Here is a 27,145-nt window from a genome sequence, read left to right as displayed (position 1 = left end):
TGCTGGACTCCAACTCCAATGTAGCCAATGCGCAATGGTTAATGGGAGTTGTAGTCCAACAACATTCAAAGGACGGGGCCACTAGGGGCGCATTGGAAGATGGCTGACAATAACATCTCTCCGACCCACACGAGGTAATTAAGAGGCTGTGATGGGAGTAAACAGCCTCCCTGCCCCCCCAAGTGTGTGTGTGGGGGACTGCCCTTGCCTGCTGTGCCCTATACCACCCCCAAATTTGTGGGGGTGGGGGCCCTAGGCAGAAAGCCCTTGTGCGGATCTCGGCACTCCTGGACGCTGTCTCTGATTCGCGCCTCTAGCTGCAGCAACTTCAAAAGAAACAATTAGGAGGAAGCTAATGCACATATTTCAAGGAAGAAGGGGGAGTAAAGACTGCTAACTGAAGAGATCTCTGATAAACAAGACGGGTCGGAGGAACAAGAATATATCATGAGAAGACACACCAAGGCTCGGTATGTTCGGCAACGGGACTGGATGGGGGAGGGGGGAAAACTCTCCTTTCTTTTCTCTATGTGATTAACCAAGAACCCCCCCCCCCCAAGTCACAAGTCAGAAATGCCGTTTAAATGACTTAAGCTGTGGATTTAAGACTGTGTGGAGATAATTTTCTAACCAAAGCATGTTTCAAGAAGATCGTGGAAAGCATAAGAGCTTTGGAATGACACAGCAAAAAATACCGTTGCCATTTTGGCAAGTTCTGTCGGAAGACTTAAGTCTGGGAGGAGGAACAGAGCTGTTTTTATATTGTGGGTGAGCTCCTCAGAGGGACTGAAAAGTGACAGATTTGCGAGATTAATGATGGAAAGAGTGCTGTTATTTATGAAAGTGATGATATATGGAAACCATCTTGATATGATGATTGGACGAACGAAAAAATTCACACAGGATTATAATTGGTGGTTACCTGCTTAAGGAGATTATCAGAAGAGATCATAAAGAAAAAAAGAAAAATATATGAACAAGATGAGATGTGGAAACAGCAAAATAAGACTGGATAGAATTATGAACATTATTTGGACAGATTTGTGGATATTAACGCAGCAGCAAGAAGATTATCGGAATCCCCCTTCGGAACTTGAAATATGAGTCCCCCCAACAAAAATCCAACAAACATTTAAAATTCGGTTTTGTAATTCGGAATTTATGTGATGTGATTTGATTTGATTGGTCGGTTAATAAAAATTATTTTAAAAAAACAACAACAACATTCAAAGGACAGCAGATTTTCCCATCCCAATATATACCATACCAAGAGGCATGTATTGAAGTAAGCACAAATTCTGCTATCAGTAAAGTTTCCAATTCACAATATACAAAACAGCAAAAGTGATGTTTATTTACATTTTAGGAATGCTAATTTCATGTCCTACATTCCAGAAACCATAATTTGACAACGTGCTAATATATTAAATTAGTTTAGTTCAACTTTTCAGGTCCAGAATGGGTGTTTTACTTTGGCGAAGCTTAATTGCAGGTGTCAGTTTGTAAATGTGAACCTTATGCTTAGTATAATATTGCAAAAGCTGAAATCACCAAGTTGGTCTTGATGAAAGACCCCAAGTCATTAGCTTGAGCTCTGCAATTCTGAGTAACTGTGATTTAATTCTACAGGTATGTAACAGAATTTGTAAACCTAGGCAATGTTTCAGCTCTTCGAACTTTCAGAGTATTGAGAGCTTTGAAAACTATTTCTGTAATCCCAGGTAAGAAGTGAGTGGATTGATGAAGTGTCAGGCCCCTTGTATCTCCAACTGTTTTTTGTGTGCTGTCATTGTGTTTGTGTGTGAACTCCCCTATTACAGATATTTGACAGAGTTTGTGGACCTGGGCAATGTCTCAGCGTTGAGAACATTCAGAGTTCTCCGGGCATTGAAAACAATATCAGTCATTCCAGGTGAGAGCTAGGTTAAACACGGAGGCTGATTTTTCAGTTCCACTATTTCTAGCACTAGTCTCATTAATCACTGCCCATATTGCTAAAAGTCAGGAATCAGAAGATCCCTTGTCTTTTCAAATCTACCATTTATTTTAATTTGCAAAATCAGCCTTCGAGTTTAGCGAACAATTGCATGAGACGTCTACAGAATGCACAGCCTATCCGTTACATTTTGTTTTGGGGTTTGCTTTTTACTGTTGTTGCTGCATAAAGGTGACAATTTTTTCCCCTTCCACACTAAACAGCTTTAACACTCTGGCATTTATATTGCCATATATCTTAGCACATGTTGTCTGAAGACTGCAATCTTAAACCAGGGGCGAAAATTGGCTTTATTTCACCTGGGTCAAAGACTCAGCTTGGCACACACACACACACACACACCCATGTGCATTTGTGTACACACAGAGGCTGGGAGCATCAATGGCACCTCTTTAGGGGCTTCACTGACTAGACTCTGCCCCTTAGCTACGGCTCTGTTTAAACAGACTTATTAGAGAATCAGCCCCACCGAATCAGTGGAACTTGTTTCCAAGTAAACATGCATAAGATCGTGCTGCATGGCCAAAATTTGAATTAAGCTCTGAAAGCTTATATTTTATTTTATAACTTACCTGTTTCAATAAACATTGCTTGAGAACATATTAATGAATGTCAATGTGAACATAGCCTGGGATCTTATTCCCTACCTATTTTTCTTCTTCTTTTTCCCTTTGGGGAGTGGGTGGGGCGAAGAATGGATTGTGATTGGTGAAAATGCTTTGTAAGAGAAGAAAAAATAGGGTTTACTTTGTTGTTGCTGCTGCTGCTGGTTTTTTTTTCCCGTTTTCCGTTTTTGTTTTTTTACTAAATGCTAGTATTATATGTTGGCGTTCCATGAATGAGAAAGCTTCTTGTTTGCAAAGGGGGGGGGGACGGTGTACATTTAATGCAATGTACACAGTGCATTCATGGACAGTTTTTGCTCTTCATGCGTTTCCACAAGTTCTGGGGTACTGTTCATTAAGCTTTACTGTGTTGCAAACAATATGTTGTTCACTGTTTCTGCATGGCATTTTAAATAGAATGGAAGAATGCTTGATACATATTAATACGTCTTTCGATCCCATTTGCAGGCTTGAAGACCATTGTGGGGGCCCTAATTCAGTCAGTGAAGAAGCTCTCGGATGTGATGATCCTGACCGTGTTTTGTCTGAGTGTATTTGCTTTAATAGGGCTTCAGCTTTTCATGGGGAACTTGAGGCATAAATGCCTGATTTGGCCACCTGAAAACTTTACTTTTGAAAGCGACTTCAATAATAGCACAGTGGGAGAAAATGGTACCTTTGTTAACACTACAGAGAGCACCTTTGACTGGGAGGAGTACATTGAAGAAGAAAGTAAGCATGATTGATACGAATATATACACCTACATAGGACGTGTGTTATGCAAGTTATATTTAAAAAAAAGCTGAAAGATTAAAATTAGGGATGCAACATTTGGTCCAAGCAGTTGGCTATTTCACCTGGCGAAAAGCCTTTTGATCTGCTGACAAAATGGTCTACTCCAATTAATCAGGCAGCAAATTTCTTTTTTTATATATAAAAAAATCAGCAAGTCATGTTTTAATACGCACTTACAAAAGGCACAAGCAACAAATGCCACCACTGGAGGCATTTCTCCTTCTCTCTTGCACAGGAGGGAATGCATCTTTTAAGACGAGCCATCACCTAAAATTAAAAAAAAAAGAGTATTATTCTTCAGACCCTTTCTTGTTATTCATGCACAAATTTATGCAGTTCAAATCAGTGAACTCTGGAGTGAGTAATCAACTAAGATTTCTTTAATTTGTGTAGCAATCCTTATCCTTACTCTCAATCAATAGGGAGCCTTTAGCCCTCAAGTGCCAAGACAACAGTGATTTGGAGAGAGATTCCTAGTTATTTTTTTAAAACAAACAAACCGAAACAAATATTTGCACAACTTTTTGTATTTTTTTTAAAAAAGAAGTGTATTCTTTCCTTTGGTGGGATCCAGACTAACTATGGGTAGGAATGGGAGAGGTATTTTTTTCCCTTGATAACCCTTCCCCTTGCAGCCTACTCTGCCTCTCCCCAAAAGGCTGCTGTATGGGACCAGCCCATGGGACCCATCAGAAAAGCAGGGGAGGTGGCACTGAGAGCTGCCGGGAGGAAGGGGAGTTGCTAAAAATGGCCTCTCCCACTCCCCTTCCTCCAGAGGGAATCCTACTGGATCTTGAGCTGCTCTGCAAATGGAAAGACAAGATGGGGACCAAATCACTTGGTTATAGTTCTATATGAATCTGTGTTTCCTAACAGCAACGACTGAAAAATACAGTTCTTTATCCTTTCCCCCCCAAATCAGGTCATTTTTATGTTTTGGAAGGACAAAGAGATGCCCTGCTTTGTGGCAACAGCTCTGATGCTGGGTAAGAATTTTTAATAATTCGTTGAATTCTCTACAATAAAACTAAGGAGCACCAAGCCTCTTGACAGAGAGGTACCTGAACACTCCGGCATCTGTTAGGAGCTTTGGTATGAGTGAGCAATGCCAACTACACACACACATACCCTTTCGCAAGCAGTCCTAGGAGTCCAGAATGTGCCCATACCAGGCTAGAATATAACCTAATGTAAATAAGGCATCTAGTTTAGGATAGAGGATCAAGATAGGTTGTTTGGAAATACATTTACTGGCTTAATCTCCATAAAAAAAAATATTTCAGTGAGATAATAAAGCAATTTGGCAATTAGGTGCACGGGTTTCTCCTAGGGGAGAGAGAAGAGTATGCATATGCCAGCAATTATCTCCTTTGAAACGATCTGGGCTTAATTGCTAGAGCAGCTTTCTGATTCCAGAGGTCACCTTCTACAAAACTGCATTGGCTGGGGCAGGGTGTGTGTGTGTGTGTGTGGCTATTTATGATCCTATCTTTAGCTAATGGGTTAGAGCTGACAACCCTACGCATGACATAGGGATTTCCCAGCCTAAGCCTAAGCCTTCTCTCTTTTGCAATGTGGCACGTTTATCTGCCTTTTTAATGTCATGAGGGGGTTGGTTTTGTACCTAACTCCCTTGATTAATTCACTTGGGGGTAGGGAAGCTCTTTCAGCCACCTTCCTTTATGGACAAGCTTTAGGGAGCCGGTGGTGGGTAAGGCTAGAGGCAAAAGAGCGCACAACACTGATCGTGAATATTGCCTTTGTTCGGGAGGCTAGTTTCTTCACTCTACCCTCTATACAGGCAAACAAGAAGCATGATTGGGTTTCAAGGCCTGGCAAAAGCATTCAGGGAGTTCTAGGGAGGCTGTGTGGCCTTAAGAAACCCCAGATGAGAGTCTTGACAGAGAGGCCTTGTTTGTTCCGCATCCCTGAAGCCACTAAAGAAGATCAGATGTGCGGCTGTTGCAGACTCTTGCCATTTGAAAAGGCTCTCCCAAAATTTTGTCTGTGTCTAGTGGTCGTTGGATGCTATTTGTTCATACCTCATTTGAGAGGTATAGTCATAGTGAAGATGCCTATGTAACCAATGAATAAGTAACATGGAATTAAGAATATAGATCGAAATTAAGGATATAGATAGTAAAGAGAAATGAAAGGCTTAAAAGCGACTCTGGAGCAAAGCATGGCTCTACCAAACTTCAATCCTATTAAAGAAGCCCTTTTAGCTTTGTGCTGAGTCATTGCAGTAGCAAAATGTTTGCTTGAGAGCCAATTAGAAATAATAAAATGAGGTGATAAAATATTTGAGTTGCATTTAAATTATTCCATGAGCATTTGGCCTTGGAATTAATCATAAATGTTTCATTATTAGTCCAGAAGCTTGTCTGTGTTTGTCTGTTGCATAAAAAATTGACCAAGTGCCCTGTGGCAACTTAAAAGTCTTAACAGATTGAATGGCATGATGATTCTGAGACATACACTCCTTCGTCTCATGTGTGAGCCGAATTTAATGTTAATGTTAATGTTAGATTTATCTTTAAAAATACAACTGTATATATTTTTTTTCTGAATGAAATCCTGTAGACTCCCAATGGAATCTTGTAGACTCTATGATATAACTTTGGAAATGAAAGATTAGACGCTTTGGTCAGCTAATCCTGGGGCAATTCACAGCAAACTAAGGCTTGCAGCCAAAATTACCTTATAAAACATACTTCCAAGGCATATGTAGATACAAAGCCTCATTTCAGAAATAAGCAGACTTACAGTGCAGCCCTGTACATGTCTACTCAGAAGTAAGTTCCAGTGAGTTTGGTGGGGCTTAACTCTGAGGTAAGTAGGAATAGGACTGCAGTTCCAGGCACGCATTGCTCCTAAATGAAATCTATGGACTTGAGTTAGCAAAGACTAGGTTTGTTTCATTCATTTTAATGGGACCTCTAAGCGCACCTAACTTGGTCTGGATCTAACCTCTTAATTCTGAAGAACAACTAGGAAAACAAACCATTCAATTTAGGGGGAAAAAATGTGGCCTTGAAAATACCACACAATGGAAGCAAAAGAAATATTGTGTTGTGTGTTCACTATAGTTTCCTTTTTCATAGTCAATGTCCGGAAGGATATGTGTGTGTAAAAGCTGGTCGAAACCCCAACTATGGCTACACAAGTTTTGATACCTTCAGCTGGGCCTTCTTGTCGCTCTTTCGGCTGATGACTCAGGACTACTGGGAAAACCTTTACCAACTGGTGAGAACCATCACGAGGCAAGCTTAGTATGTATGATAATAAAGCGGGGGCTTTCTTTCTTCCTGACTGTGTGTGACTTTTCAAAAAACCTGACGCAAAACCTGAAGCAATTAGTTATAATTTATGCATATTTGGGGCGTCATTACAATATGCGGTTGATGAATAGGCAAGGCAGTATCATCGGCAGAAAACCTAACCGGTGAGACCTTGTTGTTTCTCCCCACACTAGACCTTAAGAGCTGCTGGCAAAACGTACATGATCTTTTTTGTCCTGGTGATTTTCCTGGGCTCTTTCTACCTGATCAACCTGATCCTGGCCGTTGTTGCCATGGCCTATGAAGAGCAGAACCAAGCCACCATGGAAGAAGCAGAGCAGAAGGAGGCCGAGTTCCAGCAGATGCTGGAGCAGCTGAAAAAGCAACAGGAAGAAGCCCAGGTAGCTTTCTTCTGGAAAATACACTGCTTGTGATGCACTTGCTATAATGCGCTGACATAAACTTGTATCTTATCAGATTTTTATGTTCCTGGGCAGCACCTGCCAAGGCCCTCACTGACATCCAGAGCTCTCTGCACCTTCTGATGTTCTCCTCCTTGTTGCCACTTACTAGCCTGCATGCTTGGTCTCCCTCTCTCTCTCTCCCGGCCAAGTGGGAGTGATAGGACTGAGGAGCCAGAGAAGCTAGTTGACTTTCCAGCCCTTTCCCTCTGGATAGCCAACAGAGAAGAAGTGGGTGACTGCAGGAGCCAGGAAGAATGGTCAGGGTTGGGCAATAGGGGCAACGTTCCTCCAAATCTGCAGCTGGCATTGGATTTAAGCTTCCCTACGGGGTGAGTTCCCATTGTTCGGTCTCAGCTCCTGCCAACCTAGCAGTTCGAAAGCACGTCAAGTGTGCAAGTAGATAAATAGGTACCGCTCCAGCAGGAAGGTAAACGGCATTTCTGTGCACTGCTCTTGTTCGCCAGAAGCGGCTTATTCATGCTGGCCACATGACCCAGAAGCTGTACGCCGGCTCCCTCGGCCAATAAAGCAAGATGAGCGCCACAACCCCAGAGTTGGTCACGACAGGACCTAATGGTCAGGGGATGATTGCCCTAGAGTAAGGAATCCTGCATAGTGTGGCTGGAGCATATCCATCCCATGCCTTCCCTCCATTTTCAGCTGAGGCGTATTCTTATTGCATATCCATGTGGTTGCTAAACACGAGGAAGGAGAGTGGGGCAGTACTCACTAGGCTGCACATATGCTAGTCCCACCCCTAACCTCTGTGTGGTTGACTGAAGCCATGAATGAGGCTTTATTTGGACACAGTTTTATGTGTGATAGGGAACCCTGGTGTGGTCTCAGTTCCCAATCAGGCATTCAGGGACTTTTCTCATGTTCCTCCAGCTTTGTGAAGGGCAGTATGGGACTGCTGTAAGTGCAGCAGCTGAAGACAGGGCCTGCAGGCATGATCCAGTCTGAACAGTGTACAGGAGGGTCTTGGGAGATCAGACTGGCCTTGACCAGAGCCAGGGCCTTTTTGGCCATGGCCCCGGCCTGGTGAAACACTCTCTCACAATAGACTAGGGCCCTGCAAGATTTGACATCCTTCCGCAGGGCCTGCAAGATGGAGCTGTTCCGCCAGGCCTTTGGTCAGGGTTCAGCCTGACTCATTTTCTCTTTGTATAAGAACAAGCATGAAGGAGGTTCCCAGCCCACTCATAGGTCCTTATAATATCAGTGGAAACAGTTGGTCTTGGCGAGTATTAACTGCTTCCAATTTTAACCTGAAGATTGCCACATGTCCACTTTTAATTTTAATGTTAACTGTGGGATGTATCTTAATTGATTGATAGCTTGTGTTATTCATACCGTCTTATTTATATGATGTTAGCCACTCTGAGCCCAGCTTTGGCTGCTGAGGGCAGGCTGAACGATGGGGCTGAAGACACTCCTTATCAATGAATGTGACTCATCAATGGGATAGGAGGACTAGAAGTGAAAAACTCAGCAGAAGCAAATAACTGATGATCCACTGGCCTTCACTACCAACTCTTAAATAGTAGGGTGGAATTGGCTGGTGTGTTCCAGAAACATGGGCTGGTGGAAGTAGCTGTGAAGGAGAAAATATTGGGAGCTAACGGCTCTCTGTTGGACTATAATAGGAATAGGCATGTTCTAAGCAGAGGCAACATACCATTGGTGGCTAACTTATTGAAAACTACAGGGACAACTATGCTGTACTGTATTGTCAGAGAACTTCATTACCTTAAAAGAAGAAAGCAAGCATTATTTTATTCCAAATAGAGAGGCACTAATTATTGACATTTGTACGTAATTGCTTTGTGACTGTGTACCCTTGGAAGCAATAATGAATCTCTCTAAGGTTATGATTTAATGTGGTAATCCAACTAATGCTAATTACCTGACACTGTAACACAACAGACAACAGCAGCTGTGGCAGCAGCATCAATGGCATCAAGAGATTTCAGCGGCGTGGGAGGATTGGGGGAGCTCTTGGAAAGTTCTTCAGAGGCATCTAAATTAAGCACCAAGAGTGCTAAAGAAAGGAGGAACAGGCGGAGGAAAAAAAGGCAGAAGGAACTTTTGGAAGAAGAAGATAGGGCCGAAGCTGAACAGTTTCCTAAATCTGAATCAGAAGACAGTATCCGAAGGGGAGCTCAATTATCCTATGAAAAAAGGACTTCAACTCACCAGGTAAAGTATGCAAGCTATGTAATTCTGAGGCAATTTTTTTCATGTATATCCCAGGTCATAAGGAATAGGACAGAGCCCTTTTCATGGTGGCCCCACAACCGCACAACTCTCTTCCACGAGAGGCCTGCTATGCTCCATAATTAGGGTCTTATAGAAAATCCATTAAGACTATTAATTTCTCTCTTTTTTGGTCCAAGTCAAGGCATTCAAATAGAGACTGGCTTTGTTTTGCAGTGTTTCCCACTGAATTCTATGGAACAAGCTAAAAAGCATGCAATCTGGGTCATAGCTGAAAGAAGGCAAAGCCTGAAGATATTGGGGGTCACCAATGGCAGAGGGGGATATTTCATCCTCACCTCAACAGTGTCCCTGAGTGCATCCTTTTACTTTCTCCCATATAAGTGAATATTTACATTTGAGGACAAATAAGAGGTGGAGGCAAAGGCTGCCCCAACCACCACAGTGACCCCATTGTGGCAGTCCTACCTCTCCTTCCAGTACCGAATGTACAGTTAAACGAAAAGATCAAATAGCAAAAATAAAATAAAACATATTAAAAACATATGCAGAACAAAATATCATAAAAGGGTTTATCTCCATCTTAACCACCACGTGAAATTTGCATGTGAAATGTTGTAACGTATATAATGGTGGTTTAAAATAAAAGTTGCTAAGCCAGGAACTTCAAACCTCTTATTTCAGAGTATCTTTAGAACCAATAGGAAAATCAATCAGACTAGTCCAGGGATTACTGGAAGTTTAAAGTAACTAGATCTGAAAGCATATTCAGAAGCAGGAGTAATAAATCTTAACAGAAAGATTGTCTCCCCACCTCCCAGTACTAGTGATGACTTTATTTATTCATGAGTACTGCTAATGAAATATGCAGAGAGGGAGTAAAAGATTCCATTAAGGAGTTTCTTGTTGTGCAATTAAATAAAAGCGTGGCCAGCAAAAATTGATCCCCCCCCCCTCTCAGTGGCAAAGTCACCATCTTCAGGTCTCTTGTGGCTGCTGAATGTTGCTTTAAAGCATTAATTGATGAGACAGTATGATTAATAAATGGTGGATTAATAGATCTCAAGTTAAATGGATTTAGCCATTGGGCTTCCCCCAAAGCAGTAAGCAACAGCTTCCTACTTAATACGCTTTCTTTTGCCTTCGGAAGCATCTACTGATGTTTGAAAGATCCCCCTTGAGGATAATGCAGGGTGGGTCATGGCTATGTATAATTAAATGGTTGAGGGGATTTTGCCTAACAATGTTGCCTTGCATAATGGGTTGGAGAAGAAGAAGTAAGCCTGGGCTGTGTAAATGGGTGTCAAAACTTAAATAGGAACATAGAAGTCCCCTTATACTGAGTAATTGGTCCATCTATGGTCTATCTATGAACACTAATATATACTCAAAGTGTATACTCAGTTCTGAACAAACTAAGCCTCATCATAGCTGCCAGAGGGCTGTGAAAATTTGGGTGCCATGCTTTTTGGACTCGTCTACCCATGAAGTTTCTGAAACCAAAGGGGGTACATTGGTTGCCCACTATGATTCCCCCCCCCCAGCTCTCCTACTCCACTATTAAGGTTGCAGGGATTGAAACTTCTGCAGGCAAAGCTCTTCTACCTGAGCTAGCATCCTTCCCAAGACCAGGGGAGATCTGGGTCTATGGAAGAATAAGCCAAGTTGAGTATCCTGAAACAGCGGGACGCGGGGGGCGATGTGGGTTAAGCCACAGAGCCTAGGACTTGCTGATCAGAAGGTCGGCGGTTTGAATCCCTGCCACAGAGTGAGCTCCCGTTTCTTAGTCCCTGCTCCTGCCAACCTAGCAGTTCGAAAGCATGTCAAAGTGCAAGTAGATAAATAGGTACTGCTCTGGCAGGAAGGTAAACGGCGTTTCCGTGCGCTGCTCTGGTTCGCCAGAAGCAGCTTAGTCATGCTGGCCACATGACCCGGAAGCTGTACGCCTGCTCCCTCGGCCAATAAAGCAAGATGAGTGCCGCAACCCCAGAGTCAGCCATGACTGGACCTAATGATGAGGGGTCCCTTTACCTTTAAGTCAAAAGCAATTAAAACAGCAACAACCCACGAGTGGTTCCAAATACTAACTGTGTTGTTGTTCCCCCTCTTCCCCTCCCCCACCCCCTCACAGTCTTTGTTGAGCCTTCGAGGCTCATTGTTTTCCCCGAGGCGCAACAGCAGAACCAGCATTTTCAGCTTCAGAGGCCGAGCAAAGGACATAGGATCGGAAAACGACTTCGCTGACGACGAGCACAGCACCCTCGAGGACAACGAGAGCAGAAGGGACTCTCTCTTTGTCCCAAACAGACACAACAGCGAGCGCCGCAACAGCAACACCAGCCAGGCGAGCTTGTCGTCAAGGATGGCGCCGGCAATTCCGGCGAACGGGAAGATGCACAGCACCGTGGATTGCAATGGCGTCGTTTCCTTGGCGGGAGGACCTCCTGGGCTCATATCACCTCCTGGGCAGCTTCTGCTGGAGGTGAGAAGCTTCCTATTCCACTCTGTCGCATCTGGCATGTTTCTTACATCTTAGACCCCCGGTGGGAGACCTCAAGCTCAGGGGCCAAATGAACAACTCTGTCTGGCCCTCAGAACTCTCTCCAGGCCACACCCACCACTGATTCATCTTTCCCCCCTGAGTTTCTTTCCTGGCTTGAATGTGCCCATGAACTCTTAATCATGCTTGTTGTTTGTCTGGATGGAGATAGAAGGGTGTATTTAGAAAGTAGACTACTGGGGTAAAAGCAAAAATTACATTCATCGCATGTGCCGTCAAGTGGTAGCCCAGAATGGAATGTGAACCAGGTTTCCCCATCCCTGCTTTACACTATGATGCCTCTGTTTGTGTACACTGCCTCTGATTTTCCCAGATGGCTACCACCACCACTAAAGCACATGCAAAGTTGTGCGTATTGAACACCACCAAAAAACCTCAGATCTTGGTGTGATCATATATGTTGGGGGTCACATTTATATAGCTTATGGCTTGAGTTCCTGGAATTATATTGACCACAATTGTATTTTCAGGGTACCACCACCGAAACAGAAATAAGAAAAAGAAGATTGAGCTCTTACCAGATTTCAATGGAGTTGATGGAAGAATCTGCAGCAAGGCAAAGAGCCATGAGTATAGCCAGTATACTCACAAACACCATGGAAGGTACCGGGTTAGGGGGGGGCAGGAATATGTTTGGCCATGTATTGTGCTGATATCACACTCTTAAAAGAGGGCCACTTCTATTTCAGTGGAAAGTAAGCATTGTTAAGTGCTGAACCCTTAGGCATTCATTGAGCATTTCCATTATTTAGAGTGATTCAAGTTGATTCAGCCATTGTAAAATTCCCTAATTTTGTTTCCACCTCCCTGTCAGGCAGCTGTTAAAATGGTTTTCAGGTGATTTTTGCACCGTCTCTAATGATGGCATGCCTGGCCTTCCTGGGTAACAGGTATTTCTGATGCACCAAAGAAGAAAAGAATCTTCCTGTTCTTAGTGGCATGAGAAGCAATTAGTTTGTACCAAAACTTGTGCCTCATCTACCTCATCTAACTGCTAACGCTTCAAAATGGCAGTGGTTGGCAAACCAAGGGAATACAATTGTAGCCTTGTGTACACGCCAATCAGATTTTTATTGTTTGTGGGCAACGCCCATTACAATATAAATCACAAAACAACCACAATGGGCAATCCAATTCAAGGGTAAGTAAAAGCATAAAGTTTTTGAATTACAAATAATCGAAACTTAAAATGATAAATCATTTATAGTTTTTTTTAAAAAAATTCCCTTAGCAGGTTTGTTTTTTTTAAGTATCCTGTACCATTCTCATTTTTAGCTAATAACTTGCTAACGTCAGCCAGCAACCATCTAATTTTGTAATAATTGGATAATCCTATGTAGTGTATAGTTCTGGCTGTTCGTTGCAGAAAGCCGATTTATTTTTTATTTTTTTAACCAATATCTTGCCTATAAAATCTTTTTCCAGAACTTGAAGAATCCAGACAGAAGTGTCCGCCATGCTGGTATAGATTTGCAAACACGTTCTTGATCTGGGATTGCTGGCCTCCTTGGCTAAAAGTGAAGCACATCATGAATTTGATAGTGATGGATCCATTTGTGGATCTTGCTATCACCATCTGCATTGTTTTGAATACGCTGTTTATGGCTATGGAGCACTATCCGATGACTCCCTATTTCAACCATGTCCTTTATGTTGGAAACCTGGTATGTGAACAATTATTTATTCACGTGATCTTATCATAGGAATCCTTAAGGCAATGTACAATGCGGTATACAAGAATTTTGAAATGTAACTCAATTAAAAAGAGAAGCCGAGTAAAAAGCAGTGGAATGTACCAGAATCGAGATGCACAGAATCCAGATATGTAGCACCATCTTGAAAAAAATTCCCTAACAGGGGAGATTTTCAGTGGCATCTAAAATTATTTGAAGAAAGTGTGCATGCACACGAAAGCTCATACCGATAACAAACTTAGTTGGTCTCTAAGGTGCTACTGGATGGAATTTTTTAAATTTTGTTTTATCTAAAATTAAATCAGTGATGAGCATCACTGGGTTTCCCTGATGAAAGTTATTTAGCAAACGTGCTGTAAAAGTCCTGCTCCAAGATTACCAGGTTTAATCCCCTGGAGGAAAGGGCTGGATTTTCAGGCTCTCTTTATGAACCCCTCAGGTGTCCCAGAAAGTGGGTGGGAGAGCCCCCATTCAACAAATTCTCACTGCCATCCCAGAGCCCGAACAGGACATCCTCTATGGACTCCAAAGAGGGTCTCCTCATGAGCCAGAGGTGCTGCGGGGCTTTGCTGAGGTCCTTCAGCCTCCTAGCTAACAGCTGGCATGTGGGAAAACCACGCCTCAACTGAGCAAGCCCCCATGCTCTTTGGGCTCGTTAAGCAGCTCAACTGAAGCGCGCGAAGCCCCTCCTTGCCTCAGCTGAGCAAGGCCCCCCCCTGCTGAGGGAGGAGCTCGTTAAGCAGCTCAACTGAAGCGCGGAAGCCCCTCCCTGCCTCAGCTGAGCAAGCCCCCCCCCCTGCTGAGGGAGGAGCTCGTTAAGCAGCTCAACTGAAGCGCGGAAGCCCCTCCCTGTCTCAGCTGAGCAAGGCCCCCCCCTGCTGAGGGAGGAGCTCGTTAAGCAGCTCAACTGAAGCGTGGAAGCCCCTCCTTGCCTCAGCTGAGCCAGGCCCCACCCTGCTGAGGGAGGAGCTCGTTAAGCAGCTCGACTGAAGCATGGAAGCCCCTCCCTGCCTCAGCTGAGCCAGGCCCCCCGTTGCTGAGGGAGGAGCTCGTTAAGCAGCTCGACTGAAGCATGGAAGCCCCTCCCTGCCTCACCTGAGCCAGGCCCCACCCTGCTGAGGGAGGAGCTCGTTAAGCAGCTCGACTGAAGCGTGGAAGCCCCTCCTTGCCTCAGCTGAGCCAGGCCCCACGTTGCTGAGGGAGGAGCTCGTTAAGCAGCTCAACTGAAGCGTGGAAGCCCCTCCTTGCCTCAGCTGAGCCAGGCCCCACGTTGCTGAGGGAGGAGCTCGTTAAGCAGCTCAACTGAAGCGCAGAAGCCCCTCCTTGCCTCAGCTGAGCAAGCCCCCCCCTGCTGAGGGAGGAGCTCGTTAAGCAGCTCAACTGAAGCGTGGAAGCCCCTCCCTGCCTCACCTGAGCCAGGCCCCACCCTGCTGAGGGAGGGGCTCGTTAAGCAGCTCGACTGAAGCGTGGAAGCCCCTCCTTGCCTCACCTGAGCCAGGCCCCACGTTGCTGAGGGAGGAGCTCGTTAAGCAGCTCAACTGAAGCGCAGAAGCCCCTCCTTGCCTCAGCTGAGCAAGCCCCCCCCCCTGCTGAGGGAGGAGCTCGTTAAGCAGCTCAACTGAAGCGTGGAAGCCCCTCCCTGCCTCAGCTGAGCCAGGCCCCACCCTGCTGAGGGAGGAGCTCGTTAAGCAGCTCAGCTGAAGCGCGGAAGCCCCTCCCTGCCTCACTTGAGCCAGGCCCCACCCTGCTGAGGGAGGAGCTCATTAAGCAGCTCAACTGAAGCGCGGAAGCCCCTCCCTGCCTCAGCTGAGCAAGGCCCCACCCTGCTGAGGGAGGAGCTCCCCCTTGCCTCAACTGAGCAACCTCAACAAGCTTTTGGCTGCCAAGGGGATGCACCCCCCAGCTCAAAAAGATCGCCTTTAGGCTGGGTCTTCTGAGGGAGGTGTGTTCCGGCACCTTTTTCCCTAGAAAAAAAGCACGCGGGGGGCACTATTGCTGTGGTTTTGCCCCATTAGACACACCACTCCTGCCCCACAGGATAAAGGAAATGCTTGTGGACAGTGCTATTTTTCTGAAAAAAGAGGTGCCAGAATTCACCATGAATTTACCCTTGCTCTCCTATAGTGGTGCCCACCTGAGAGGTGCCAGGACTGAGTTCTAGTGAGTTCTAGTGAGTTCCGGCTGGGGAAAAAAATGGCCTGCTTGTGGGTAACTAGAGATATCTACTTCAAACTTTTCACCGTCTTTCACTTGAAAATAAGCTATGCACAATAAAGGAAACTAGTTGCTAATGCCCTAAAAATCACTGCTGTTAACCAAACAGGTGTATTTTGTGTGCTTTTTAAAGTCTGATTGCACTGTGTTTGTGAATAATCACCATCCTAATTCCACAGGTGTGGGTCGCATTGGGAAGACTAGCGGGAAATGACTATGCAAAGCTCTTAAACAGATGGCTCTCTTTGCATCCCGCCCCTATTACCTTCGCTTCTTTAGGCTCTCATTAATGAAAATGCGATTACGAATGTTATTTGACAATATTAGAGAATCTTAGCCCATGTAATCTAAGCTGCTTTGCAGAGATCATTTGTGGAGCAACACTTAGGCTTAGCCTATATAATTTTTTCACAAGCTGATTTAGCTGTGCCGCCATTGTTCCAGCGCAGAATTGTCTGCAACGCTGGAAAGTTTGTAGATCACATTGCCATCTCATTACCTTTGTTCAGTAAAACAAATTACTTAGGAACCTAATATTTCAAAAAGTGCTTTAAAATAAGAAAAAGACCATCATAATAATGTTACCACTTTAGTAGTGTGGTGGTGGAATATTTAAGAGTACCATTCTGATAATCCAAATTAATTCTAATATATCAGTGGCTGACCTGAAAGTCCCCATTTATGTCCTCACGTCCCCAGACAGAAATTATACCTTTATGGACCTTTCATTTTTCTAGAACACGAAACTATATCAGCTTTTATTTTCTAGAACACGAAACTATATCAGCTTTTAATGTGAAAGATGAACACAAATAGAAAAATCTTCAAGGTGCTACTGGAAGGAATTTTTTTTGTTTGTTTTGACTATGGCAGACCAACACGGCTACCTATCTGTAACAAATAGAATAAATATTCATACCTGTGTAATTTAACACTGTTCAAGTTCCAGCGAATGACCTACTGATTTAGAGGTGCTGATTCAGAATGCATAAGAACAGCACATTTGGCTGGTGCCCTTAGTGCCAGATATAATTAGATCATGCCATCTATGCACACTGTATTATGTTCCACCCTTTTCTGTTATTACCATTATTACAATTGATTTATAAGCTGCATCATGAAGTGTTCTAGGGGCCATCAAAAGAATTCTTAAATCCCCATTGTGGGTATCTTAGGGTGAAGGTGCAAGTGAGCGGTGCAGAAAATCGAAACAGACTACAGTACTCAGACCATTTACTTCAGCATGTGGGGTGTGACTTTAACCTTGCAATCCACCTATTTTCCAGTTAATTTAGGGCTGGTTCCCAAAGGCCAGTGGGCCTCTTGTGAGTGTATCAGGAGTGTGCAGGATTGCTAGGTTCATATTCCAGAGGCACTTGTGCAGAAACACTGATCACATCCACACATAGCTTCCTTCAGTAACCCCAGGAATTTTCACATACCTGCAATTCTTAGCACCCTTAGCAAGCTGGAGTTTGTAGTAACAATAAAATATTTGTGTTCCCGATCACTTGTTTTAAAACGTATGTGGGAAACAGGTACGCGCTGTAGGGTACTCCCATCTGAAACAGTCTTCATACTGTATTAACTTTAATTAGGGACGAGTGCTGGTTCACAATGTCCTCCCTGCTGGTACTCATTTAAAAACCTCAAGTCTTTTACTCTCTTAATCTCTTAACCTCATTTTGTTGGTTTCCATCCAAAGGAAGTTAATTTACTATTATTTGGTGGCCTGCTTTGTAGCTTGGCAATTGATTATGAGCCTTTTCCTTCTTCTCCTTTTCAGCCAAAGGAAATTACGATGAAAGACCTTGATTACTTCTACATAATTAAAAAATTAATCGTATTAAAATTAAGTGTTTCGTTTTTAACAGAAAAACGTTAATTGAAGGGGCTTCAGAAGTGACAGGAGAATGTCTCCGCAGAAATGAAAAGTTCAAGCAAAAGCATTTAAAAAAATGATCCAAATGTTAGGGATATCGAAGATATGAGCATTTTTCTGCTATGTTACCTGAAAATATCTGCCACCCTATTTTTTACTATGACAGCATTCCAGAATATGAAATGCAGTATGATGTGAATTATATGTAGAGAGAGATTGCTATCCTAATGCTGTTCTAGCATTCATTCAACAGGATGACACAATGAAAGACCACCCTAAACTCACCATTTTAAAGTGGTGAGCCCCTTAGGAATCAATTATACTTCGTTTCAATTTTTTTTTAATTTGTAAACTTAGTATGCAATTGGGCTAGTTTAATTTAAAAGAACTCAAATGAAGTGTAAACTAATTCATTATACTTGCACTTAGGTCTTCACTGGGATCTTCACTGCAGAAATGGTCCTCAAGATAATAGCCATGGATCCTTATTACTATTTCCAAGAAGGCTGGAATATTTTTGATGGCATCATTGTCAGCTTGAGTTTGATGGAGCTGGGTCTTGCAAATGTGGAAGGGTTGTCAGTCCTAAGATCCTTCAGACTGGTAAATGTGCAAACAGTACCACACAAGTTTTCACATAATTCCCAGTGTTTACAGGCAGAATGCAATATTGGCTTCGGCGTATTTGAAAGAAACTGAGATCAAACTTTTTTACTGCTTTGAATTTAATAAGCATCGCTTGTGAAATTTATTAACTGATTAGTAACTCCACCATGTTCCTTGAATTCATGCTTTAATCTAGTCTATAAAACAAATGTCATTCCAAAAGGATTTGACACATATACCAAATATGAACTGATGGATACTGTAGAAATGCTAATTGCAGTGGAAAAATATATATGAATGCAGTTATAAATTATCAGTATGTGGCCTGTTTCTCATTCATTTCCTAAATTCCAATAAATGTATATAAGCAGTTTGTTCCTCCTTCTCTCCCTAAATTTTGACCAAATGTATTATGTTTTCATTTCTGAAGCTAAAATACAAAACACATGGAGAAGTATTTTGAGTAGTAGTGATAATGTCTTATTGTTATTGTTTTCCAGCTCCGGGTTTTCAAATTGGCAAAATCCTGGCCGACGCTAAATATGCTGATTAAAATTATCGGCAACTCTGTGGGAGCTTTGGGAAATCTGACTTTGGTCCTGGCCATCATTGTCTTCATTTTTGCTGTGGTGGGCATGCAGCTGTTTGGCAAAAGCTACAAGGAATGTGTGTGCAAGATTGCAGAAGACTGTGAGCTTCCGCGCTGGCACATGAACGACTTTTTCCACTCTTTCTTGATTGTGTTCCGAGTCCTTTGCGGAGAATGGATAGAAACCATGTGGGACTGCATGGAAGTTGCAGGTCAAACCATGTGCCTCATTGTCTTCATGCTGGTCATGGTGATTGGAAACCTCGTGGTATGTAAATCAGGCTTTTTGAAAAGTATTAGGATGTCCAATAAACGCTGTTTTGTAGAAAAATCACTAGGCCAGAGTTTGACTCTGGGTCCTTATTAAGCTTTGCATAGTATTAATGTGAATGGTTTTACAAGGCTAGTTTTCTTGGAAGAACAATATGGCCACAGAAGAAAAATATGTTATTCTAGTTTGCCATGAGAAAAACAGAGGAGAAACTATGTGTTGGAACAAAAGTGCTTCTCTATCTATGCACATTATGTTTTAGAAAAAATGCAGCTGTACATAGGATCTTCCCGATATAATCTGAGAAACTTGTGTTTTAAAACAAAGCGGTCTATTGATTGGCCCACTGTGTGTGTCTCCTTCCTCCTCCTCCTCCTCCTCTTCCTTTGTCGATCTTCTTTTTCTGTACAATAGAAACCTGTATTGGTTTTGTTCTTTTCCCCACCTTTTAGGTACTGAACCTCTTTCTGGCCTTGCTTCTGAGCTCCTTTAGTTCAGATAACCTCGCTGCTACTGATGACGATAACGAAATAAACAATCTTCAGATTGCCGTGGCAAGAATTCAGAAGGGAGTAGATTATGTAAAGAAAAAATTACGAGAGGTTGTCGAAAAAGGCGTTGTCAGGAGGCAGAAAGCTGTGGAGGATATCAAAGCGCTCGAAGAACTAAGCAACAAGAAAGACAACTACATTTCCAACCATATGATGGTTGAAATAACTAGAGACGTTAATTACCTGAGAGATGGGAATGGAACCACAAGTGGTGTGGGCACAGGCAGCAGTGTGGAAAAATACATTATTGATGAAAATGATTATATGTCATTCATAAATAATCCAGGCCTTACTGTGACTGTACCAATGGCAGTTGGAGAGTCGGATTTTGAAAATATAAATACAGAGGAATTTAGCAGCGAATCTGAAATTGAAGAAGGCAAAGAGGTAGGATTTTATACACACACACACACACACATATACACAAGCACATGTGAAATGAAGCTGAAAACTAATGAAAAATACAATTTTGAATGTATTTTATTGACGTTGTCGTATTTATGTCTCTGCCCATGTAGCAGTGCTGCAAGATTAGGCAGTTCTTACTTCATAGCAACCTTCTTACTGCTTATTAGTTCCTTTCTTATTGTAAGCGTGTGTTTGGTTTACAATGGTGACATTTCTCCCATGGTGTGAAATTTTGAATGTGCACAAGGAGGGGGCTGTTAATTTCCCTTATCAGCTATGTGCACAAGGAGGGGGCTGTTAATTTCCCTTATCAGCTATGAGTCCACCCTGAAAATTCCCTCACAGACCATTTAAAAATACTCCTACTAGGGCCAATAGGAGGTGATTCCCCCCAAGCCTTATAGGGGAAAGGGCAAGGAGAGGGGGATGGGGGCTGAATGGGGAGACCCTACAGGTTGAATCAGACCTATGGACTAACTTACTCCTGATGGGCTTACTCCTGGTGTCAACAATGCTGAGCTAGATGGAGCTATAGCCAGTATAAGACAACTTCCTATGTCCCCATGTTCTCTTGCACATGAGAGTCTTGCAACACACCTTTCATGCTCTGCTATGCAGTAGCAACAGAACATCAGGTTGAATGGTAGAAGAGCTCGCCTCATCAGAGAAGGTGAAAGCTCAGGGAAGGTGTCTTTAAGGGTGTAGAGGAGTTGGAGTCAATAATGCCCCCTTGCCACACACCTCAAGTTCCTTAGAGCATTCCCCTGGAAGCTGGTATTGAAAAAGCTGAACAAAAGTTGGGTGGGGGGAGAGAGAGAGACTGTTAACTTAGATGTAAAAAAACAGCTCTGCCCTGCTTTCCTCACATCCGTGCTAATGGGAAACGACTGTTCAGACTATCACTGAAGCCTAAAAGAAAATGTAAAGTGGTTTTGAGGAAAACCGCACTAGGCAGAGGCCTACGGGAATGGGCTGGCCAGGATCCAAACCCTTCATGTGCAAACAGAAAGTGTGTCTGATCCACACAGAGGCATACGTGTGTGAGAGAGATAGTTTGAGTAGCAGCCCTTCGCACCTCATGGAGTGCCATTCTGGGGGACCTTAAGCTTGGAGAAGTTTCAAGGTGCTTCCCATGAAGGAACAGAGAACTACATCTAAGTACTTGGGCTTGCAGCTGTGCTGAATAATCCTTGAAGCATTTTACTTGATAGATTGCTACCGAAATATCAAGTATTCAAGTTCTTGAGTATTATTTAGTCACCTATATGAGTACTCCAGAAAAGATGCAAACAAAACTTTTTATGGAAGGGAATAAATTCAGGGGAAAATGAAATCTGGACATCTATTTAGGTTATGTGGTGATCTTGCCTTGGAAATGTATGGTTTTCGTTGGGAAAAGCTTTAAAGTATGGCATTTCCTATTTTAGACAGAAGTATCTCTTTTCGTCCCAATCTCTTGCTTCCATAGACTTGATTCTTCTTATATGCAGGATTTGTAGTTTTTACTACTGACTGCTTAAATACTTGGTGGTTTGGCGACGTGCACAATTATTGACAGGTATTTATTAGAGCTGGCTGTATTCAGTGGGTCATCTTGACATCAAAAATTTTATTTGATTCCAGCATGAGTCAGAATGGCCAAAGAAATGGTCTGCTAACATTATTATAAACTGCTGTCTAATGTGACAGTAATCTCAGTAAGTGGCATTGATGAATAGAAAACATAAATGAAGCCTAGCCAAATGAAGAATACATCCTAATTTATAGAGGGCAGCCCTCTATTTGAAATGTTGTCAGAGGACACTCCTCTGTTTCAAGGCAACCTCTGTTTGAATGCCTATCTGATCCAAGTCTCATTTTAAAATATTAAGGCATTGGTTTGCATCAAATTTGCAAATAACGTAAGTAAAAATCCAACAAAATCTCACCAAAATGGGGAATTCCTATGGCCAGTTGTGCAAATAGCTACTAAATGTTGCTAAACCTTTCACCAGCAATTATATATGGTGTGTTCTGGAAGCACTGGACATTTTTTAAAAATAAGATTATGTTTTAAAGTTTCAAAGCCAAAATGCTTTTTTTTTGGCATTTGTATGCTGTATAATTTACTCTTACAGCTCTCTTTTTCCTGTTCTCAATAATTTCTTGTAGTGGTTTCTTAACCAGTTATGTAACATTTATAAGAAGTGCATCACCAATTCCTTCCTCTAGACTATTCTCTCCATCATTCATTTTCTCGTCATTAGGTCTTCGGTGTTCTGGTCTTGAAGTACTATAGTTAAATGAATTCACTGATTGGTTGAGAGTTAGGTTCATTTTCTTACCCAGTGACACTTCACCTGTTATTAGTAATTTTGATTTTGATTTTTTTTTAAAAGGGTATTTGTTTCCTAATACCTGGCTGAGAATATGTTCTGTGCAGCTTGTTTTATTTATTTTCAAACTGATGTTTAATTTGCAATTTTATTTATCTTAAATTGGAGCGTAACTGTGTCCAAAACTAATGGAAGTGTTTCTCCTTAATAGAAGCAACAGTTGCTTTATTCTTCTCTTCAGTTGTGTGGCTCAAGTCTTTGAGGGTTGTGCAGGAGCATAACTTCCAAGATTCATAAAATAGAAAGAGACACATTTAGTTTCACACATTCATTCCTCAGGCCCCTCCCCTGGAATTTTCATAATTAAGGTCAAGGGGAAGCCTGTCGAATTGAGAAGCGCCAGGACATCTTTGCAGAAAAAAATCTGAAACAACAGCCCTTCCCTCAAAAAAGGAACAGCAGAGGTCTCAGTTACTGAGGAAAACAAACTTCTTGCCATTTCTATCTTTTTTCTGTCTTTGGTTCATCAGATCCTTCTGCAAGCTATTGATTACAGTGTAAAAGGCAGAATGGTTAAGAAACCAGAAAGGGGGAAGAGAATAAGCCTTTTCTCTTTATGCTAAATAATACATTAATTTAGGCTCTAGTCCAAGAGACCACTAATGATGGACAGACCATTTTTAAACAAGTGACACTTAATATATTTCTGGATTAAAATAGGAATCCTAACAAAGGGGAGATCACATTGCAGAAGAAGGAGCTTTGCCAGATCAAAATGTTCCAGAACGGGGCATTGTGGTTCTTGCTTTAACAAAGTAATAGAAATCTAGGATGTCTCCCACTCCCCCCCCCAAAAAAAGTTGCCTATCACATTAGAATGAAGAAATTAACTTAAATAGTTGTGTTCCTGTGCATGCTTATTTGCAGTAAATTCCAATTTAACTCAGAGAGACTTGCTTCTGAAAGCTCATGTGTATATTGAGCTTTGAGCTCACAAAGGGCTGGCTCCAGTCAACTTTGGGGAGGAGCTCTCAAACTCAGTCTCCTAACACCAGCACTTTTCCTTGCCATAGCTGGCTCGCCTGGGGAGGAAGAGTGAATTTAAGTGGGGGGAAAGAAGGCTCAGTGTCCACAGTTGGCTCAGTGGTCCTGTTCTGATCCCTACAATGCCCGCTGCTGATTGTGGATCCAGACTCATGCTTCAGAAGGAAGGAGGGAGGGGTACTTAATTCCAGGATCCTCTCCTGATCTCTTAACCATAGTTTAACAGCTGTAGGCGTTACATCACCAGCACATGAAACAAAATAAAGTAGCTGTGATTGCTAATCCTTCTTCATAGTGATCCCTGTTACTCTGATTATGCAAACATAGACCATGTGGGGAATCTGTGGCCTTCCACTTGTTGTTAGCTCCCACCATTCTTGACCATTGGCCATGCTGGGTGGTGATGATGGGAGTTAGATCCTGACAATATCTAGTAGGCTGCAGATTCACTGGCCCTGATGTAGAAGGTTCTTAAGGATGTAAACTGAATTCTGCAACCAGCCAGTTATCTGTATATACCTTTTCTTGCAAGTTTGATAATGATATCTTTAGCTCTCTTTCTCCCCCCCCCCCCCCGTTCCTGAAAATGTACTAAAGCCATGTCTGAATGCTAGCCTCCAAAGAGCAAAAGACTGGAGGTAATATGTCATGAACTTCATTGCCTGCCATTCTTACTTCTCACAGGGGTAAAACCAAGCAGGAGCAATCAAGAATGCAGCTCTGGTCCTTTTTAACCAGGTAGATTCAACGTACCGCCACTCTTGCACAGGTTACCTAAGCAAGTTATACATACATAATCACACTTTTCTGGTGAATATTGACTGGCCTGCATGCTACCGAGCTATGTTTCCTTCCCTGCCCATTGCAAGACGGTCTAGACATGCACAGCTGCTCTCTGCTGAGTCCTGTGACTCACACATCACAGCATGGTCAGGCAAGATTGGCAACCCCAACATACATTTTGATTCTGCTAATGACTTTTCTAGATGTATTTGATTATCAAGTCCTTTCAATAGCTACTGCATGACCTATAGGTTTTGTAAGATGGATCATGAACTGACAAGAATGTTGAACTCTCCAAAGGCCAAGGGGGAAAAAGGGAGCATGCATAGTTTTTAAAAACAATAAAAACAACCCTTTTTGATTCAGCCCTTATAAATGTGGCACGTATTTAATACTGTCTTATTCAGAAGGGGACGGCGATGCGTTAAATGAATATAATTTCCTATTTTAATTGCTTCCTGGGTTTCTCTGTTCTATCTATCTATATATATACATACGCATCTTTCTTGAACTGTTCTTTCAAGGTGTTGTCATGCAAGGTTCTCTAAACCTAATACAATTACTCTAGAATTTGTTTGAGGATTTTCATATATATATTATGATTCAGTACAGACTATAGGCAAAAAAGTAGTCATGGGCAGAGCAATTGTATGGGGGAGAGAGAATCTATGGTTGGAAGAACAGTCAAAGCACTCTCAATCTAGCACCAAGCAAGGCAGTAGGTGGAGAGGTTGGAGAGGAAATAAATATGCCAGCTCCCAGGCTGACATATTTTCCCTCCCATCTCAGAGGTGGGATTGGGATCTGCCCTGATCCACCCATTTTCTCTCCCTATCTGTGCTGGAGCATTAATAGCAGAAGGGGGGTGGTTGTGGAGGTTTCCATGGACACCACAAGGAAGGTTCCGGGGCAAACCTGCTTCCTCTCTGCCATTGGAGAGGGACGTCTTCTGTATCCTATGGTTGCTGGGATACCTCCTGGGGATTACAGGATTGTACCCTCTTTTTTTAAAAAATATAATAAATATCTTCATCAAACAATGCACTTAAAACAAAGAAACAAACCAATTATTTGATTTTGACTCATGGATATTAATAGTGATAAAACAGAATAAATGCCAAATTCAAACTAATAATTCATATTCATTCTTCAGAAAATGCTCTATAGTCAATGTTATGCTTTTAAAATTCCCAGAACATTTGCTTTAATGTTTTTAAAGCAAACATTTGTTGATGTTTTACCCCAAAAAAGTGATATTTCTGCAGTCTGAGTGATGCTTACTGTTCCAATTCAGAAGATTTCAGTGGCAGCTGCCAGGCAAGCAGCAAGTGAAGAGATGGTTAGATGCATCTTTGCTCTAACAATAAGTTGCTGAAAGCTGTGGTAATAATGAAATCACAAGATGTTATAATATTGCGGAGTTTGTACTAGCCACTGAGCTTTCACACTTATTCACAAATGAGTTAGAACTCTAAAAACAACTTGGTTTGTTCAGGTTTTAATCTTCTCTGATCCTCAAAAGTAGGTAATAGCCAATTTAAAAAATAATGAAAGTCAAAATAAAGTGACTAATTCTACTATTGACATATTGCTGTTCACTAACAGACAGGTCAAATAAAAGCAAAAAAAAGTATTTGATGAGACTCCTGGGCTAGGCGGCAGTACCACACAGAATGCCTTTCTGTGTAGTTTGCTGTCCAAAACAGACTACATCTGCTACAGGGATCTGCATCCCCATATCAACTTTCCCCATTACCTGGCCATATCTGCCCAGCAGGAGAAATTCCCTCCAGCCCAGAGGTAGAGAAACGCATTACATAATGGTCCAGTTCATGCAACGCGTTTTCCTAGACCAGGGATGTCCAGCTTCCAAGAGACTGCGATCTACTCCCACTATAATAACACTGGCAGTGATCTGCCCTTTGGATTAACCAAAGTTGTTGAGCTTTCTTGGGGGAGACCCATTTTTTTGCAAATTGATATACTCTCCATTTTTGGTTATACGAAACCTACCTTTTGTCAATGCAATAACTGGCCACCCTGATCAATGCGCTATTGGTAAACTTAAGAAAGACATTAAGAAATCAGTTTAAGCAAATTGTTGAGGACTGCTTTCTTGGAGTATAAAACACAAATATTGTCAGGCTGCAGTTCAGGAAGAGGCTTTTGGTTGAAGGGGTGAGAAACATTTAATTTTTTGTCTTACTCTCTATGCAACTAAAACCTTTTTTAAAAAAAGATCAGAAATGTGACTGAATTGTAAAAGAAAATGAGAATTATTTATCTGAGAGTTTGTCAAGTCTCAGGGCAATTTAGAATGCTCAAACCATATCTCAAGCTGACTTATCCCTGATAATTTATAATGGCTGAATCCCTTTGTTTATTTTACTGTCACCTGAATCATGAAATGGTTTGTAAAGCTTTTAACATTTGTATAATGGCCTGCTCCTGCTCCCATTGAAACAGTGTCCAGCAAAAAGCAAATGAGAGCAAGACCAGGCTTTAAGTGGATGCTTTAACAATGGAAATGAGCCCCATTAACATGCTGTTGGGCAAAGCTTGTGTTGATTATTCTTTTGTGGGCAAAAAAATCAAGAGCTGTGCTCAAATCCAAAAGAGGCTGCTAAAGTGGTTGTCCTATTGCTACCTAGTCCTATTTAGATAATAACTACTGCGTACTATCCAATGTTTTATGATTCCAATTATTATTTTTTCCATATCATCATTTTTTTAAAAAAAGAAGAAGGTGGGTTTCTGCTTTTCTTGGTGCAGTTTCACTAGTATTGCACAGGCTTCTGCTCTAGTCAAGCATGTTGTTTTGCTGATTCAGGCCTTGGGAATGCTGCATCATCAACAAATGCTTTCTAAT

General features: G+C 42.3%; 1 protein-coding gene across 1 annotated transcript in view; it reads left to right on the top strand.

The window, feature by feature from the left end:
- The window catches only part of LOC309376657 (sodium channel protein type 2 subunit alpha-like), a 68,268-nt gene that overhangs the window by 20,888 nt on the left and 20,235 nt on the right, over window positions 1–27,145 (top strand). Inside the window, exons 7-18 of the mRNA XM_081923199.1 lie at window positions 1,821–1,912; window positions 3,070–3,333; window positions 4,320–4,383; window positions 6,502–6,643; window positions 6,873–7,079; window positions 9,069–9,341; window positions 11,491–11,841; window positions 12,390–12,522; window positions 13,345–13,583; window positions 18,139–18,312; window positions 18,816–19,172; window positions 19,628–20,113. Coding sequence (XP_081779325.1) covers window positions 1,821–1,912; window positions 3,070–3,333; window positions 4,320–4,383; window positions 6,502–6,643; window positions 6,873–7,079; window positions 9,069–9,341; window positions 11,491–11,841; window positions 12,390–12,522; window positions 13,345–13,583; window positions 18,139–18,312; window positions 18,816–19,172; window positions 19,628–20,113 — 2,782 coding nt within the window. The remainder of the gene's footprint in view (window positions 1–1,820; window positions 1,913–3,069; window positions 3,334–4,319; window positions 4,384–6,501; window positions 6,644–6,872; window positions 7,080–9,068; window positions 9,342–11,490; window positions 11,842–12,389; window positions 12,523–13,344; window positions 13,584–18,138; window positions 18,313–18,815; window positions 19,173–19,627; window positions 20,114–27,145) is intronic.

The sequence above is a fragment of the Podarcis melisellensis genome (genome assembly GCF_964234715.1).
Source record: "Podarcis melisellensis genome assembly, chromosome: 1".
Lineage (NCBI taxonomy): Eukaryota > Metazoa > Chordata > Lepidosauria > Squamata > Lacertidae > Podarcis > Podarcis melisellensis.
This window is presented reverse-complemented; position numbering and strand designations above follow the sequence as displayed.